Raw genomic sequence first — 19435 nt, forward strand, 5'->3', positions numbered from 1 at the left:
GACTTCAAGTCTTATTTAGACTCCAAGTCCACATTGTTCGAGGTAATAAATAACTTTAGACTCCATGATAGAGTCTGCATTGTGAGTGCCCTAATACGACTAAATATGACATAGTAGTAGCTAATGCTATATTAACTATTTTTAAATATTGTATAAACCTATATAATAGCGTCTACGGATAATCCAAGACAAATAAATTGAGCTACATGTACTCTCTCTATTTCAAACTATAAGATAGTTTGATTTTTCTAGATATTATATCTATATACATAACATAGAGTATTTGATCTAAGCGTGTAGCAAATTTATATACGTATAAAAGAAAAGCCTTATAATTTAAAATAGATGATGTACCAGCAAATTGTGGATATGAATCCTAGCTAGTACTCTCTCCGATTAAAAAAAGATATAGTTTTAAGTTTGGATTGAGTAAATCTTTCTTGATTTGTACCAGTACATGCGTCTGTCGCTGTACGGAGTACCTCCGATTCGTACATCTACATACGCCCTCACATCCGTAGTGAATTGAACCTGAGTTGAGGTTGATAGCTACAGTAAGTTTTCTCTCTCTCTCTTTTTTTGGCCGCTATTTGATTTGTTGCTAAAATTTACCATTGCTTGACATTTAGCTTGGCAAATAAATAGCAAATATTGTTGTCCAGCTTTTGGTAATTTTTTTGTTGTCGAATCTTTGGTTTAGGCCTTGTTTAGTTCACTCCAAAAAGCAAAAAGTTTTCAAGATTCCCCGTCACATCGAATCTTATGACACATGCATGAAGCATTAAATATAGACGAAAGCAAAAACTAATTACACAGTTGAGCTGGAAATCGCGAGACGAATCTTTTGATCCTAGTTAGTCTATAATTGGATAATATTTGTCACAAACAAACGAAAGTGCTACGGTACCGAAATTCGAAATCTTTTCGGACCCAAACAAGGCCTTAGCAAATTTTCTAAGCAGGCGGCGCTTTGTCATGTGTGTGATGTCTCGCATGCTGCTGACGCCCCCAACGCTCGGCGCTTCGGGGGAACAGGATGTCGAGAACGGGGAACAGGCTCGCCGTTGCCTGCCGCTCACGAGCGCGATTTCTTTTCCGTTTCCGAAGCCCGCCGGCGCACTACTACTAGCGCCCCCAAAAAAACGCAGTCGTGCGGAGCTGTAGCACCTCGCTCTCGCTCTCCTCCTCTCCCTCCATCTCCATGTTCATGGCAACGGGGCACGGGCCCAAACTTGAAAACCGGCAGGAGGGACGCCAGGCGTGAATCTCAAGAACAACGGCCGGCGTGGAGTATTGCGTGACGCGATAACAACGTGGCCACCGAGGCAGTTCGAGGAAAAACCACGGCGAAATTCCTCGCTCGAATCGCACAGTCCCACTGGCAGTTCGAGCAAGAAAAAACACGGAGAGCTACCGCCGTGAAAGACTCTTCCGAAATTTTTTTTGTTTTAGGTACTATAATATTTTTGTTTTTATTCGGTAATTATTCTTCAATCATATACTAACTAAGCTTAAAAGATACATCTCGCGATTTACAGGTAAACTATGTAATTAATTTTTGTTTTGTTTATATTTAATGCTCCATATATGTGCTGTAAGATTCGATGTGATGTCGAATTTAAAAAAAAAATAGAGTGAACTACCTTGTTTAGTTGTTTAGATCTAAAAAGTTTTTGCATTTTGATATTGTAGCACTTTTATGTTTATTTGATAAACATTGCTCAATTATAGAGTAATTAGGCTTAAAAGATTCATCTCTCGATTTGCAGACAAACTGTGCAATTGGTTTTTTTCATCTATGTTTAATGCTTTAAGATTTGATGTAACAAAGAATTTTGAAAAAAAAAATTGATTTTTAGAGTGAACTTAACAAGGCCTAAACAATGCCCAGCTATTGACTGACCTACCGTAGCACCAGTAAAGTAGTACCGCCGCGGCCGCAGATGTGCGATCCCAGCCCAGGACACGTCGCGTCCAACAGTGGGACTCGATCCCGATGAGACGAGGCGACGTGATTGATTTTACTGATCGGTTACCGTTTTGCTAGTGCTGATGGCCGTCGGCTACCGTCCTGTTTTGCTAGAGTAGTGCTGATGGCCGTCGGCCCATGGCCACGGCGGCCTCCCGGCGGATTGGCAACGGCTGATGGGATGGGAGTGCAGCTGTCTAGGGACTGGAATCTAGGGAGGAGTAGCTCGACTGCTCAAGCAAGCGCGCACTGTTCCATTAGCTACGGACAGTCTTGGTCCTGGTCCTGGCCACAGCGTGGCAACTGGCAACCCTACTCTCCGCGTAGCCGCTCGAATCCACTGTTGTTGATGTAGCGACGCTTGCTACTCTGGCAAAAAAAAAAAAAAGGGACTTGCTACCCAGCAAAGTGAAAACTGTTGTGGAGTCGAGGTTGATCGAGATGTGAACTCCTGTACTCCTTCCTACCACTCGGGGTCCAAAACGGGGCCCGGCCATGCGCCCATGCATGCCGCCACTGCTAGTTTGCTACGCTCTCCACGCTGATATGGGTCTGCTATAGCCTACTGTATAGCTGGTGGTGCCATGCCAATTGCCAACGGCCATGGGAGGTACGAGGTGATTTGATGCGTGCTTTTATACCAACTCCCGTTTCTGAACGCACACAGGACAGAGTTAATTCCGCTGCTCCGGACATGTGCATATTTGGTACACATTTAGGCTATCTCCAACAAGAAGACCCATTTGGGAACCCAAACCTAAAATGGGTCTCCAACACAATACATATAGCCTCCAACAGAGTACCCATACAGAAGACCTATTTTGGGTATCAGGAGAGGCATAACCCAAATTTGGGTATCCTCTCTCCTCGAGACCCATTTGCAGAGAGTGTTGTCTTTTAGGTCTTGTTGTTGGAGAAGACTAAAAATAGGTATAGAACCTTTTACCTGTAGCGCTACCCAAAGGACAAATGGGTGTTGTATTTTGGGTGACGATTGTTGGAGATAGTCTTAGTGCCGGCAACAGGGCTCTCTTCGCCTGTTTGTTTCAGCGATTTGTTGTGCGAGAAAAATATTATTTCGATCCTTCTACCGTCGCATGCACGCACGTTGTAAAGCGATGGGATAGATTATAGAGGACTTGTCAATGACACGCACGTACTAGCCCAAGTACAATGTACGGTGTAGGCATCATAGAGTACGTGCCCTTAAGAGCAACTCTCTATCTAAGCCCTAAAAATTAAATTTGGTGGCTTAAGTAAAAAAAAACGAGCTCCAACAAGTTCTCGGCTCTCAGAGCTAGTCGCGCCCTGCTGTCCACATTCGATGCCGCGCCAATGCCCGTGAAGATCTCTCGGTTTTCCAGCTCCATTAGTGGCAACCTCCCCTCCTCTAGTGTGGCTTGGTTCTCCACTGAGGAGGGTCCTCCCTTGATGCGGCTCGATGAGACACATTGTTACGTGTTTGGCACGGTGATGACCGTCTGCCCCTAACTAGGTTACTAGGTCCCCAATTCCTCTTGACGGCGAGAGACCTAGCCTTTCTAGTTCACAGTTGGGTCCTCGGCTCCTCTCGGCGATGCGGTGTCATCGCGTCGAGATGTGGCAACTCGCGCCCTCAGCAAGACGGGCGGGATTTGGCAAGTCTTTGGTAGCTCAGTTGGTCGCATCAGCACAAGAGAAAATGAAGAGAGGAGTGAGTCTCATTTGTCAATGTACGGTGAAAAGGAATTGAGGGACTAAATTCAAGGGTACTGTTTGAGTACATGGGAAAAAAAAACCGGATCACAAAAATGGAGAACCCTCGAATCAGTACAAGGAATCATAATTTTGTGCTTCTATTGGAGTTCATGATAGGTTGGTATCGATAAAATGAGCGAGTGGCAAGCAAAGAGTTGAGCTGAGGCTGAGCATCCGTCGCTGCATACACGCGTGATGCGTGGCCCTGGCCGCTGGCCGGGCATGCACTCACGCTTGCTCGAGTCATGATAGCTGCCACTGGGGGCGCCATGGCAACGGGGCTTTTACAGCGACCGGTCATTGACGTGACCATGTAGTCCACGGGGAGGAGGAGCATCCAGGAGCGGGAGCGGCCGGGGTGCGTCGGGTCCGTCCGATCGGAGCGAGATGGAGCCCGACGGTGTCAGCTGCCGGCAAAAGCCCCGTACTGGCAGGCCCTCACATGCGCCGGGGGCGGGGCCGGCCGTTGCTTTGCTCCTCTCCTCCAGCCAGCCCTGCGCGCAGTCACGTGGGGGCGCCGTACCGCGCGGCCGCGCTCCGGCTCCCGCGGCAGCCGCGCATGGCGTTGCCGCGATGGCGTGCGTCCAAGTCCACTCGGCTGGCATGTGGCATTGCAGCGGCAGCCGGCAGGCGGGCATGAATCCATGCGCTCTCAGCTCTGCAACAAGTCTGCGAGTCTGCATGCTATGCGTGCATGACAGCAGGGCCAGTGCAGCGACCGCGCTCCCGCCGCAACCTCTTGTTCACCGCGGGTTGCCCGGTTCACACGCACGGCGGGGCGGCACTCGGGAGTCCGGTGAAGGAATGTGGTCTCTGTCGTCGGACGTGGCGCCAAGACTCGTTCGAATTCGCGCGGGTTCGTAAAGCTCTGCTGGCGGCTCAGTTCCAGAAAGATTCCCGTGCTTAAAAATTCCGAGATCACATGCTGGTGATGCCAAAGCTGTAGCCCGTAGATATGTACTAGTACAACGTGACTCCGAGCACTTCAACGGCGCGTTTCAACCGTATATGGCTCTTGCAGGTTGCTTGTCTCTTATGGTTGTTTGGATCTTGTATATACGTCTAGTATTTGCGGCGCTGGTGCTGGTGTACGGACGGAGAGACGGCGAGCAGGTGTGTGTGTGGGCCGAGGAGAATGAGCGGCACGCAAGCAAGTGGGCTATGTGATTGTGATCTTGGGCTACAATGGACCGGATGAAATTTATGTGCGCAAAGTACAGATTCCATTTGCCCCGCGACTTTAAAAGTAGATGGCGGCATCATGGGTCATGGCAAATATTGGCAACATCTAAAAATGTGTTAAGTTGAAGGAGGCTACACGAGTGATTAGGCTGAGGAAGATGCCGGTATCCCCCTAAGGGTGCGTTCGGTTAGAGGTGAATCAGGCTGGGAATCATTCCAGCTAATAAAAGGTAGTATAAATTTGTCTTGCAATTCCGGCCGGAAGAAGTTTTCCAGAGACCTGTTCCCTGCGAAACGAACGAGGCCTAAATTAGACGCTATACGCTAAGGAACTTAAGGGGTGTATGGTTAGGGTTGTTAAAGTTTAACATGTACTGTAACATTTTCGTTTTATTTGACAATTAATGTTTAATCATGGACTAATTAGACTCAAAAGATTCGTCTCGCAAATTACTCTCTAGCCATGTTTTTAGTATCATAAATAGTCTAGATTTAGTACTTCATGCATGTGTCCAAACATTCAATGTGACGAACAGTAAAATTTACCGCCACGAACCAAACAAGTCCTTAATCTATAGCCCAGCAATTGATCATGAAAAACAATAGAAGAAAATACCATGGCCCTTAAATAAGCACATGTTTTATCTTTACCAATTGGTTCACAGGTTACCGAGTTGTAACTAAGATTATGCCGAAGAGTCTAGGTAATCGTACAATGTCCTTCAGCCATAAAATTTCCTACCAGTTCTAAGATACTTTTAATTGAAATTACCCTACTCAAGTTGACATACTTGCAACTTAGCAAATCTCACCTAAATGCACAGACACACAGTTCCATCCTGACAAAAGGGCCAAGAGCACAACAAAACTTTGTTTTTATCATAGCACACCAAAACTCACCAGAACGATCAATTTAAATAATTGTTGCAATATATATTTTTTTCCCACATTGGCCAGAGCCGAATTTCATTACTGGTGTAACGAATTTACAAACCCAGACACATCCAGTGTTCATTACAGGGCACCTGCCCAGAATACTTGACAACCTGCAAAGGAGACACAACAGTCTTGAATGAGCAGAAATTGCAAACGAAATGTCAGATTAAAAAAATCAGCAAAGCAAGGTTAGAAGGCAATCGCAGCAGGTTAGCTAGATTCAGGGAAAGGGTTAGCCCATCTCATCCAGTTTCAGCACCTGTACTCAGCACAAACAAAGGGTGACTACCATTCACCGAAACATACACAAGTTATATATGCAATGGAATGATAGAAGGTGCTCACTGTACTGATTTGTGGTTTAAGTACACATCGAACCTGGCATATAAAAAGATTATGTCAAATAACCTGGCAGAAAAAGGATGCCACTAAACCAAATGCAAACATGGAACTATATGTACATTTAGTAATACTGAATCAATGTGGTTAAAAAACTGAATATAATCTGTTCAATCATTTATATGATTTATTGATTACATAAGGAAAGAGAAAAATAAAGTCGTCAAACGCTAATGATCAGTGAAGTTCTGAAATATGATATTGGCATGCAACTTTCTGACTGAGTTATGAGATCAAAAAGGAAATCCCATCTGAACTACTTATATATGAACATTAGCATGTCAATTGTATATCTACAGTTTATCTAATTTGAAAAAAAAAATGGACAATGCTACTATAGTATACTAACAACAGTTAAGTTTGACCACAATTTAACATGAACCAGTATTAAATCAAAACCTAAGCAAAACATTTCGTATTTCTTCATGATCAATGTTTTGGCAATATGCATACTTTGTACTTGCAATGGGAAATTAGTATCATGACATGGCAAAGCACTTAACAATCACCTGTATAAAGAAATTATAAATTATGTCGATCAGCAAGCACGGAAACAGTAAGCAACCTTCTGTGCACCAATAACAAACCAACCATTAGCCTCTTCCCAAAACTGATTAACCATATGCTTGATTTGGGACATAGTGGGATGGGATGATTTTGTTCCTGATATTTAAGACGGGATGATCTAGTTTCATGTTTGGTTTAGGGAGACGAGACCATCCTTGTTCCGTGTTTGGTTCAGGGATCAAGGTGGGACAATGCATCTGACATGTGAGGTCCATGTCAGCCTCCCCTTTCCTTCTTCCTTGCACCAAGAGCTCGTTCAAGCCACACGACGCTTCCTCTCACCCACCGGAGCTCGCCCTAGGACCCTTGCTGACGCACACCCTCCTCTTCCTTCCCACTCACAGGAGCACACCCTCCTCTTCCTTCCTCCTCACCGGCACCCCTCACTAGCGCCGCTCCCCCACCCGCACAGCAGCTCAGCCAGAGCTCACCAACCCACTCGCGGGTCGCGGTTCAGGCAGATGGAGCTCACCCGCTTGTGGCTCGGCTCGCAGTCTTGCACCTTGTTCCCTTGACACTGGGCCACTCACCGAGACCGGAGGTCATCTCACGCTTGTGCATGCCAGTGCCAGTGCCAAAGCCGGAGCTCGTATTGCCTACGCGTGTCAGTGCTGAACCCAAAGCTTGTCTGAACACCTGCGCTCGGAGCAAGCACTCTTGCTCCTCCTCACCTGCACGCACGCACGGAAAGAAGGGGAATGAGTCAGTCCGCTCGAATCGTAGGGACAGGCTCATCCCACATCTTAGGAATATTCCTCTAGTGAGATGAGAGGAAGACCCCGTCCCCTCTGACTCCCAACCAAACAGCCCCAGTTCGGGGATCGTCCCATCCCCAACCATCCCCTGATCCAAACACATGGTAAATGGCTAGAGACTCCGGGAATGGAACAATAGCATACAAGTTACAGAAAAAAAAATTATCCAACTTGCCAACAACAGAGTGATGTAATCTGATATGATATTGATGATGGTCAAAGAATCCTCTAAAGGATTGATACTATAACATGATATCAGAAAACAGATGCCATTCTCAAAGCCGATAGATAGCACACAAAAAGTTCTCATGAACAAGATGAGCAGAGCAAAAAGAATGTATGTTCAACCTCTCCAATATAACAATCGGTATGCTCGTAGACTCAACACTGTTACTTTTCTTCTCAATGTCTAAAATTAGATATAAAGAACAAATAAGAGTAGTCAAGATATCCTCACAACCATCTTGTTCTTCTTTCCAGCAGACAACAAGAGCACCTTCCCATCAACTATATCACCATCCTCAACCAGCTTATCCTCACTATCAATCCTAACGTTATTCAGGTACAGACCACCTTGCTTAATAAGCCGCTTGACCGCCGACTTACTAGTGAGCAAACCTGTGGAAACAGCCAAATCAACAAGTGGAGACTTGAACACTTGATCGTAAGCTAAAGAGCATGAAGGCACATCATCTGCTATCCCCTCAATTGTTTGTGCATCCAATTGTGTTTGAGCGCCAGGTCTCAAGGCCTCGGTTGCCTTCAATGCCTCCTCCAGTCCCTCCTCGCCATGAACAAATCGTGTAACCTCTTCTGCAAGCCTCTTCTGAACAGTGTTTGGCACATAGCCAGGCTTCTTCATCGAGTCTTCTAGCTCTTCAATCTCATCCAAGCTCAGGAACGTCAGGATCTTCATAAACCTGATGACATCGATGTCTGGCACAGCAAAGAAGTACTGGTAGAACTTGTAAGGAGAAAGCATCTTCGAAGAGAGCCAAATTGCCCCATCCTCTGTCTTCCCAAACTTAGTCCCGTCACTCTTCAGCAGGAGCGGGAACGTGAGTCCGTGCGCCCCCTCAACCTGCAAGATCTTTCTGATCAACTCAGTTCCCGCTGTGATGTTCCCCCACTGATCGCTGCCCCCAATCTGCACATTGACACCCATATTCTTGAACATATAGAGGAAGTCGTAGCCCTGCAGCAGCTGGTAGGTGAACTCGGTGTAGCTCATGCCGTCCTCTGACGCGAGACGCTTCTTGACGCTCTCCTTGGCAATCATTGAACCCACGCGTGCAAAACGGCCCACCTCTCTCAGGAAATCCAGCAGCGTGATTTCCTTCCACCAGTCGTAGTTGTCCAGGATCACGAAAGAACCCATTCTCTGTGATGAATCCGCTGAAATGGCCGAAGGCTGCTCTTTTTGACCGCTGTGGGAATGGTGGGCAGGCTCGGGAACGCGGCCGAGGATCTGGGCGACAAGGGACTTAATGGCGTCGGAGTTGGCTTCGACGGCAGCGATGTCCAGCTCGGGGCGCTCGGAACTCTTCCCCGAGGGGTCGCCGACGCGGCCCGTGGCGCCACCGATGAGCGCGACGGCGGTGTGGCCGCATCGGCGGAACCAGGAGAGCGCGACCAGGCCGAGGAGGTTGCCGAGATGCAGGCTCTCGGCGGTGGGGTCGAAGCCGCAGTAAACCTTGAGCTCCCCGGGCCGCGCTGCGGCGAGCGCCTCCGAGGTGGTGGCCTCGACGAGCCCTCGCTTCATGAGCACGTCCACGACGCCGGCCGACGCAGCGGTGGAGGTGGGAGCGGAGGCAGTGGCGTTGGTGGAGAGGCGGCGGCGAAGCGGGTGGGTGTGGGGGAGGAGGAGGCAACGGTGCGGGCGCAGGAAGGACCGCGAGGAGGCGGCCGCGGCCATGGCGGCGGCGGCGGCCATCGTGGGGAAGGAGGACGAGGAAGGATTTCGGCCTTGCGCTGGTGATAGGGCCCTACCTATGCTAGGGCTGGGCATAACAATTACCAATTTAACATAATAATTAACTTGAATTCTTTCAGTTCCTACTCTCGATTAACCAAAAATTAAATTATTGTACTCGCTTATTTAAATTTTGTAAGAATATATATTTGATTTATGTGTGATATGCCATGTTTTGAACTGGTGTGTATTTATGTTTCTCCAAGAGTACCCAATTTTGTTTTCCAACTCCTAAAAAGATATTAGAAGGAATAAATAAGATCATCGCCAACAGTTTCTATAAATCCACTCATAAAATAAGAATACAATTTATATCAGGAATCTTATACTATTTCTAAATTATTTTAACCACTTTTATAAATTGTTTATCTCTTGTATATTTGCACCAAGAATCTTTTACTACTCTTTATTCTTTTCATGTCCTTACAACTTTAGATTGTCCACACCGTAAGCGCATTTAGATCACCGTGAGGGGATACACATGGTTTCCAGTTCGCATAACTTTACGCGGAACGGATGGTTTTTTTTCCAAATGCTAAAAGATTAGAAGTTGTTGGAGATTATTTTCTTTCTATCCTTGTGAAAATCGTGCATTGGGAGAGTGTTTTAGATACACTGGAGATGCTTTTATATTGCTATATAATGCTTTCTTACCTGTTACTATTATCTAAAAGAAGAGGAATTGTTGCCAAATTTATTTTAGAAACACCTTTTTTTTTTGTTGTCTTAGTCTTTGCTAAAAGAATGTTCTGTTAGTTCAGCGAGGACCGAAACTAAACCAAAATAACCAAAATGCCAAAATACTTGTTTTTTCAGAACTGAATCCATTTTCTAGTAAGGCCTCCTTTGGAATGGAGAAAAAATATAGGAATTTTGAAGGATCTAAATCCTATAGGGGGAAAATATTCTATGACACCCTTTAGAACAAAGGATCTAAATTTGGAAGCCCTGTCTTTTTTGTTTTTGGTATTCTTTTGAAAGATTCTCTCAATTATGTCTCTGATAGTTTAATTTAGAATCTAGATCCAGTTGGCGCCAAGGCCACAAATTACGTGCATAGATGTGCACTGTTGGCGATGTGGCGCCAAGCTTGGCGCCAGTGACGATAGGGCTAAGTCCTACGTTCAGATTTTAAAATCAAACTACCAGAAATATAATTGTGAGAATCTTAAAAAAAAACCTTAAAAAAAGACGGCTCCCGGCCCCTGCCCCGAGCCCCAACGTCATCCTCCCTGACGGTGTCTTCTACACCCCTACTCGCACGAAGCTGGGGGCATTTTTAGGAGGCTCCACACGCCTGAATGAAGGAGCTGGGGAAGCCATTTTTTTAGCTCCCGTGTCCCAGCTGCAGAGAACGTGATTTTTGGGCGAAGCTGCGAGGAGCGGAGCTCTCCGACCCGTTTGGTAGGCAAAAGTTGCGAAGCTGCGCGTGAAGCGCTTCCAAATTCTGTACCAAACAGGGCCGTACTATCTTGGCTAAGGGAAGGAATTGGATAATAAAGAATGCATGTTTCGCGAGGAAGCTAAATCTGTGTATCATCTGTTTTTTTTTTAATGTTGTGTAGCAACTGAGCTTTGGTGTTTAATGTATGATATTTTTATAGATACAGATTGGTAAGAATCAGTTGCAGACGGTGGATTTCTAATAATAAAAATGCAGTGATCAACACATGCAATCTTACCATTTTATAGAGCTTATGGAAAACACGAAATTTTGTTTGTTTTCAGGGAGAGTGTTGTCGGGATGTGAAGGTGGTGATGCGAACTGCAGGGGAATACGTTGGGAGGATGATGGCGAGTGTTATATATAGTAGACAGAAAAATTAATGCCCCCAAGACGAAAGAATTGCTAAGAAGGCTATGGGGGATACCCAAGTCAGCAACCAGAATTGGCTGGGGGTATGTACCAGTAGCTACAGTACACTGGTGACAAGGCGAGAGCATACAAGCTGGCTAGGCTCGGCAACAACACGCGAGCTGTTCCAACCGTGCGACAATGGCACGGAGCAGGCGGCGGGAGAACGACGCTTTGCCGCACCCTCTCCCCATGAAAACTAGCGGTCAGTGTGAGCTGCAGCGCCAAAACCCCCAAAGGCTCACCCCCGGGACGGACCAGGAGTGGACGACGACCACAGCCCAGAAATCCTGCTGCCATCCCGTTCACGAACACGACCGCCTCACAAAAATTGGGAGGCCGGGGAGCGGGAGCGCGCACCTGACCCAAACTACCCCCCAACCACGATCGACCGACCAACCAACCAAGGCGACGTCGTGCTCGTGCAACGGCGAGCACCGCCAGCACCGCACCGACAAGCCCGGTCGCGCAACGGAAACAGCCGGCGTGGAACGAGTGTGGGGGGGGGGGCGAAGAACGAAAACTGAAGCGAAGCCAGCCACGGGCACGCACAACTCGACAAGTCGTAACAGGGGCGGGTCGGGCACGGGAAATGGGCCACACAATGATCGCGTCGCGCAGGAGGGGAGGGAGAGCGGCCATCGACAGCCATTCGTCGGGCGTGCTATCCGAAATCTGATCCCTCCACGAACCCCGACCTCACGATCTCCGTTCGCGGCCCCGCGCACCCCCCCAATCCGCCCCCAACTCACTTCGTATATACGCGCCCGCTTGTTGGCTAGCATCGTCATCTTGTCTTGATCCTCTCTTGCTGCCTGGTCCGTGGCCATGGCGTCGTCGTCCATGCTCTCCGCCACCACCGTGCCACTCCAGGTACTACGCATGCCTCCATCTCCCGCCATGCCCATGCTACGTGTACGATGCTTTGCTTAGCTTGCCACTCTATCTTAGCTTAGCTTAATTAGCTAGCTCCACCGGAGAGGAGACCGGGCAAGGACAAGCGAGTGACCACTGATGGTTTTTGTGATGTGTGTCAAGCAGGGGGCCGCCGGCCTGTCCGAGTTCTCCGGGCTCAGGAGCTCCGCGTCGCTGCCGATGCGCCGGAATGCCACCTCCGACGACTTCATGTCCGCCGTCTCCTTCAGGACCCACGCGGTACGTGCCTAGCTAGCTAGCTGCTCCGATCGTCCGATCGATCAACATCCATGCAATCGTGCTCTGCACCTCGTTACTAGCTAGGAATGTGTTAGTAGCTTTGTACTAGTAGTAGCACGGCTTGGGGAATCCGATTCACATGTCTGCGCTGCCGCCGCTGCCTGCCTTGCTTTCTGCGCATCACATCACTCAGGTCGGCACGAGCGGCGGCTCGAGGCGGGCGCCGACGGAGGCGAAGCTGAAGGTGGCGATCAACGGGTTCGGCCGGATCGGGCGCAACTTCCTGCGGTGCTGGCACGGCCGCGGCGACGCCTCACCACTGGAAGTCATCGCCATCAACGACACGGGAGGCGTCAAGCAGGCGTCGCACCTGCTCAAGTACGACTCCACGCTGGGCATCTTCGACGCCGACGTCAAGCCCGTCGGCGACAACGCCATCTCCGTCGACGGCAAGGTCATCAAGGTCGTGTCGGACCGCAACCCCAGCAACCTGCCGTGGGGCGAGATGGGCATCGACCTCGTCATCGAGGGCACGGGCGTCTTCGTCGACCGCGAGGGCGCCGGGAAGCACATCCAGGCCGGGGCCAAGAAGGTGCTCATCACGGCGCCCGGCAAGGGCGACATCCCCACCTACGTCGTCGGCGTCAATGCCGACCAGTACGACCCCGACGAGCCCATCATCAGCAACGCCTCCTGCACCACCAACTGCCTCGCGCCGTTCGTCAAGGTGCTCGACCAAAAGTTCGGTGCGTATCTATCTATCTATCTATCTTCTTCATTCACTAGTCAAACTTGATACTCCTTAGACTTAGACCTTGGTATTGCAAATCGAACCAAACTAGCTATAACGGCGCATGCATGAATCATCACAGGCATCATCAAGGGCACCATGACCACCACCCACTCGTACACCGGCGACCAGAGGCTGCTGGACGCGAGCCACCGCGACCTGCGCCGCGCGCGCGCCGCCGCGCTCAACATCGTGCCCACGTCCACGGGCGCCGCCAAGGCCGTCTCGCTGGTGCTCCCAAACCTCAAGGGCAAGCTCAACGGGATCGCGCTCCGGGTGCCCACCCCGAACGTCTCCGTCGTCGACCTCGTCGTGCAGGTGTCCAAGAAGACCCTCGCCGAGGAGGTGAACCAGGCGTTCCGCGACGCCGCCGCCAACGAGCTCAGCGGCATCCTCGAGGTCTGCGACGTGCCGCTCGTGTCCGTCGACTTCAGGTGCTCCGACGTCTCCTCCACCATCGACGCCTCCCTCACCATGGTCATGGGAGACGACATGGTCAAGGTCATCTCCTGGTACGACAACGAGTGGGGGTACTCGCAGAGGGTTGTCGACCTCGCTGACATTTGCGCCATCAAGTGGAAGTGAGGCGTTGCATTGTAATATTTTGTAACTCACCCTCGAGAGGGCTCTGGGATTCGCCCCGAAATGACCGAATTTCGGTGAAATTCACCCATTTCGGTGAGGTCCGAAACAACATTATACCGTCCAAAAATCTCGATTAAGTTCGAATTTTTAGTCAACTTTAGAGTTGAAACAAACCTACAAGTTCTTCATTCAATATAGGAATGTATACCTATCAAGCCATAATTCATTTGTTTCCTCTTGGTGCCTCTTGATCAAATTATGACCAAAATTCAGCCAAATTTTAGTTAAATCTGGACATTTTGACTGGTAAAAACTAGTGAATCCCAGTCAGAAATTTCTGAGATTTGCCCATTTCGACTAGGTCTGTTTTTTGGTTTTTTTTTTTTGAATCCCAGACGACTACAAAAACTCTCCTTAGGCTCTTCCCTGATAATAATTTGTAATGAGAAATCGATGCCTCAAACTCCAAAAAGTTTCCCTTTTTTTTGTTTCATTTTTTTCCTCCCTTCTCTGATTTTTCGTTGTCTGAGGAACGGATTGTAATCGACTTCTGGCAAAAGGAAATCACAACGTTGTATAATGTGGATTTGTAATATATCGGTCGCAGGTTCTCATGTGTATCAAAATTGGATCCGCCCTTTTTTTCCCAGGGTAATTCAGGATACAAACATTCAATTGTTGTTCATTGCAACTCAACCAAGTGTCATAACTTGAACCCCCAACTTCTTTCAAGGTGCTGAGTGCTGACATTGTTACGGTTGCAGAACCTCAATTGGAATGCCATGATCGTTCAATTCAAACGTTGCAGTTCTAGTATGAGACTCCCTATGAATCCAAATATAAGTCGCTTCAAATATTGAAACGCTCATACTTTGACTAAATTATCTGAATAGAAAAAGTTATACAGTATGAAATTACTTTCCATGATGAATTTAGTAATCAATTATACTTTATCAATCTTTGTTCATATTGGTGGACCAAGTTAAAACAAGTTTGGCCAACTAGAACAGGAGGAAGTATACCATCTATTAAAGTATTTAAAGTATTAATCAAATTACCAAGAGTGGTAGTTACTATTTTGCGTCGCTGAGTCCAATTGCAGGCTGGGATGGTCCACATCCTGAGTCACTCCCAACTTTTGTTACATCATTATCTTCCTTAGACTCCATAGTTCACATGCTCGTCATCCAGGATCCTTGGTGCTAGTAAGCCAGTGAGTGAGGAAGAGTATATGGTATCACGTAGGACAAAAATTGTCATGCCATACAATGAAATGTAAGGCCGGCATCTTTCCCTTACAAAAAAAATTCAGAAAACTGAAACCATGGTTGCATTTGGAATTTTGATAGCTTAAACTCTGATTCCTAAATTTAAATGGCCTATGTTTAACAGGAAATAACAGACTTGGCTTTACTGACAAAACGTCATGGACCATCTAGGTACAGTCCACTACAATCTAACCATGACAAATCCAACTAATGTCTAGAGGTAAGTTCAATAGGAGTGTTTGGAAGACACTACATAAGCTAGATAACATTACTTCTGAGATCTAGAAAACAGGTAATAGTTTTTTGTATGTCCTCCATCGGATTTTGGAGATACTATCCACTCTGGTTCAACGGTTCAAGGGCCACCATTGAAAAGGTTCCAATCATGCACATTGAAATTCATCACTGCAAGTTTGAAGATCTCAGACATTGGCAAGCATCCTGCTTGTTCAGCAGGTATTGCCGGACCAGCTGCAACTGCCGCAGTACTTTCACTCAGGGGGCTGAAATGAATCAGACAGCATAAATCAATTACGGCTGCTAGTAACACTGTAAAACAACAATCTCTTAATTTACTAAATATATCAAGGCCTTGGTAATTCTAGGATGATGTCTTGAACTTAGATATGTTGGATGTACTCATGTTTTGGACCTCTATCAATCATGTTTCTTGCAATACTTAAAATTATACTTATTGAATTTGTATTTTGGTTCTTCCAAAATCCTAGTACACTAGAATTTGGCATGCCGAGAGTACAAAGTTGAAAGAAATTCATGTATTTGAAGATAATGGTATTCCGTATTCCATAGTGCAAAGCTGATAGTGACTTGCAACAGAATGGCATGCTTAACAAGCACAACATTTAGTCATTTACTGTTACTAAATGGTTGCCATGTTTAACATCGTTGACCCTCATTTTAATATGTCAAGATGCATCAAACATTAATTTATGCAAGAAAGTTGTTTTAAATAGCGAGCTAAGGCTAAGGTGCTTAGCGTTTTATCAACCGTTATTAGCGGAGCTATATCAGACTATAGCGGCAAAATTGTGCATGAACGCAAATAGCGACACTCGGCCTCAAAAAGCTATATCAGGCTATAGCGACAACTATAGCGAGCTATTTAAAACCATGCAAGAAACAAAAAATAATAGATTTATCTTTTCATATACAGACCAGTAAATGCCAGTGGATGGTAGTTGTGTGATGAAAAATTGGAACACAATCCCAACCTTGACAAAGTATGTAATGTTGAAATATTTGTTCAAGAATAAAATACAAACTAATAATGTAAAGTGCTGTGATAGTGATCGAGAGGGCTTACTTTATCAGCAGCGGCTCATATGCGGTGATAAGTACATCGGTTGCTGCACTCTTGAGGCGTATGTTTGCCAGGTAAAGCTGTAAAAGTTAACAAGGAATTCAAAGTTTAAAGAGTGACTAAAATTACCACATAACATTACTCATGAAGGGTGGTTATACTCACTCGAACAATGTTCTGCGCTTCTCTGCCCTGCCTCCCTTTTGAGACGGCCTATGTAAATAATGAAAAGGCATGAGATCCTACAATGCATTTTATGAACACCTCTTTCTTATCCATTCTAATACTAGATCATTTCAATTCATATCAATGAACTGAATTAGAAATGCTAACATAATCATTCATACACAGTTCAAACAATCTCACAGCGTTTCCTGGATGACCACTTCTCCCAAATGAAGACTACAGATTGTTTCTTTCTCCCACTTATACAAGAGATGAGAATGATGTACTTATACATGTCCAGATCATATCTAATTCCTGAAGATGTAGGTACCATATGAATATTTGAGCAAACTAACTGATGTAGATTCATAATTACCGTTCTCAAGGATGTCAACTTTTTTTTAAGAGAATAGGATGTCAAGTTGCTACTGAAAACTAGTTTATTCTATGCATCACAACAATATAACATTACATTCCTACAAGATCAGAAACTTTCCACGATCCTATTCAAAGCACTGAAAAACACCAATCAGTGGGAGATACATTGACGATCGGGTGGTACAACATATTTGTACAGCAAATGAGCTTACCATCTGGCCAACTGCTGTTGCAGCCACCACAGGGGCTTCTCCAAGACGCAAAGCAGCTAGCTCAAGTGTCCCAGAATGCTCCACCACCTAGCAAGCAAACCGGCAAAATTTTACCAACAGGTCTCTTTTGTTCATCAATGTAGTACAATCAGGTAACATTGCCGCCATCCAAGGCACAGTACGCACATACACATAGTTTCGGAACAGATTGCTAATTCGCCCAATGAGTTAGCATTGGCTGTATTGCACGGACAATTACATTGCAACTAGAGTAGCAGACAGCCTCCAGCAGGCGGTAGCTGATCAGTCATTAAACACTATATAGGCAAGTCAAGGGACTATTGAGTATTGTTACCAACCAAGTTGTCCCCGGCGTCTTGCTCGTTGGCGATGTCGCGCAGGAACCAGAGCGCGCTGCCGGCGTCGTCCACCTCGCCCTTGAGGTCAAGTAGCTCGAAGACGAGGCTCTCGTCGCGGGATGGATCAAAGAGAACCTCCTGCGCAGCACAGCCAGCCCATCAGACTAAATTCAAACGGATTCTCTAAACAACACCCGAACACATCCATGTATAAGTAGATAAGAACTCGGAAGCGAGGATCTTACGAACCTGATGGTCGGGGACCTCCCGGATGTCGCTCACGTCCTGCACAAATCAAAACACGAGGGTCCAAACGAAGCGTAAGCACACAGATACACGCACGAGGCAAAACGGAAGCTCGACCTCGGAGGGCAAGGAGGTTGCGGGGGTGCGGCGGAGGGGAGCCTCGTACCTGGAAGCGGGCGGGGAAGGTGGTGGAGATGGCGCCGCCGAACAGGGGCCGAGGGACACAGCTCTCCGCGGCCATCTCTGCACCAGCTTCCTAGACTCTCGTTCTCGAGAAAGGGGAAACAGCTTCCAGAGCGTGGTGGAAGGTGCGCGGAGAGGACAGAGGAGGCCGCCGCCGCCGCCGATTCGGGCGCGAGTTATATAGGCGGCGAGAGTGTTGGGGGCCGGAAGCGCCGCGCGTCGATCTGACGCAGCGCCGCAGCAACGGCCCCGCGTGGAAGGTACGCACGCCGAGGTGCTTCCGTTCCGCCGCGGTCGCCGGTTGCGGCAGGGCGGGCGGCGGGGCGGGCAAGCGAGCTGTGTGGGCCGAGTTACGTAGGTGGGCCGAGTTACGTAGGCGGGCCGAGGCCCAGATTTTTTTTTTTTTGTATACGAAAACGGGCGCTACGAGGATGGGGTGTGGCCGAAGAAAGAGGAAGTGCACGAGCACGGCGAAGGAGAGCGGGAAGACGAGGCAGGCGGTTAGCAGCGCGAAGGTGCGGGGAGCCGCGCGCGGGATCGACGCCGAGATGCCGACCAGCTCCGCCGCGCCCAGCGCCGCGAGGTCGGTCGACGCCAGGTCCATCGCCGCGGGCTGCGGCGCTGCGCGCAGCAGAAGTTGGGGTGTGTCTGGGTGGTCTTCCTCATCCATATGGGCTACTGCGCCCAATCGGCCGATCGCTGGAAGAAGCGGACGCGGCGGAGATCTGCCGATCCGACGGGATCATGTACTGTACCGACCACACTTCTCTCGCCGACGGATTATACCAAGCACAAGGAGGAACCGAATGGTGAATCCGATTTAGTCCCCCACCCCCATAATTTCGTTTTTTTTTCCGTCGCCACGGCGGCTCAACTCAATCTGATAATCCTCTCGCACGACGGACTGCGCCAACCTGGAGCCCGACATCGTCCAGGACGTCGCCAGCCGGCTGCTCGCCGTCGACGTGGCTGAGTATCTCCGCCTCCGCGCGGCGTGCAAGCCCTGGCGCGCGCGCACAGCGGCTTCCGCCCTCGCGACTGGATCGCGACGCTCCACTGCGCCCCGACGTCGCGCTGCACCCTCGTCAACGTGGCCACCAGCTCCCGCACGGACGCCGGCTCCCACCACCACTTGGGCTCGGTGGAGGGCCTCCTCGTCCTGTGCGACAAGACCACCGCCGCCATCCTACTCCTGAACCTGCTCACCGGCGCGCTCACCGAGTGCCCGCCATCAGCGACGTGCAAGCCTTGTGTGCTCCATTCGAGGCAAGGGTTACCTGGCCCGTACACAATCATAACACACTGTCATATACACAATCATAACACACTGTCATAACCTGACACGCTGAAACTCGTAATCAGAAAGCAGGTTCCGATCAGACAGCAAAAATCAGCTGCACC

At 48.2% G+C, this 19435-nt stretch overlaps 3 protein-coding genes across 3 annotated transcripts; 1 reads left to right on the plus strand and 2 right to left on the minus strand.

Moving 5' to 3' along the window:
• Window positions 7732-9549, minus strand: LOC8057469 (tyrosine--tRNA ligase, chloroplastic/mitochondrial). The gene has a single exon (XM_002447915.2). It carries the CDS (start codon window positions 9476-9478, stop codon window positions 7988-7990), a length of 1491 nt encoding a protein of 496 aa, XP_002447960.2. The 5' UTR covers window positions 9479-9549; the 3' UTR covers window positions 7732-7987.
• Window positions 11633-14136, plus strand: LOC110436299 (glyceraldehyde-3-phosphate dehydrogenase A, chloroplastic). The gene is made up of 4 exons (XM_021462990.1): window positions 11633-12245; window positions 12414-12527; window positions 12721-13273; window positions 13400-14136. The coding sequence occupies exons 1-4, from the start codon at window positions 12201-12203 to the stop codon at window positions 13900-13902; spliced, it is 1215 nt and encodes a 404-aa protein (XP_021318665.1). The 5' UTR covers window positions 11633-12200; the 3' UTR covers window positions 13903-14136.
• Window positions 15121-18307, minus strand: LOC8057470 (probable ran guanine nucleotide release factor). Its single transcript, XM_002447916.2, has 7 exons — window positions 18018-18307; window positions 17855-17890; window positions 17606-17743; window positions 17247-17333; window positions 16657-16704; window positions 16495-16571; window positions 15121-15673 (listed from the first exon to the last, which is right to left on the minus strand). The coding sequence occupies exons 1-7, from the start codon at window positions 18090-18092 to the stop codon at window positions 15526-15528; spliced, it is 609 nt and encodes a 202-aa protein (XP_002447961.1). The 5' UTR covers window positions 18093-18307; the 3' UTR covers window positions 15121-15525.

Source organism: Sorghum bicolor, chromosome 6, assembly GCF_000003195.3.
Source record: "Sorghum bicolor cultivar BTx623 chromosome 6, Sorghum_bicolor_NCBIv3, whole genome shotgun sequence".
In the NCBI taxonomy this organism is placed as follows: domain Eukaryota; kingdom Viridiplantae; phylum Streptophyta; class Magnoliopsida; order Poales; family Poaceae; genus Sorghum; species Sorghum bicolor.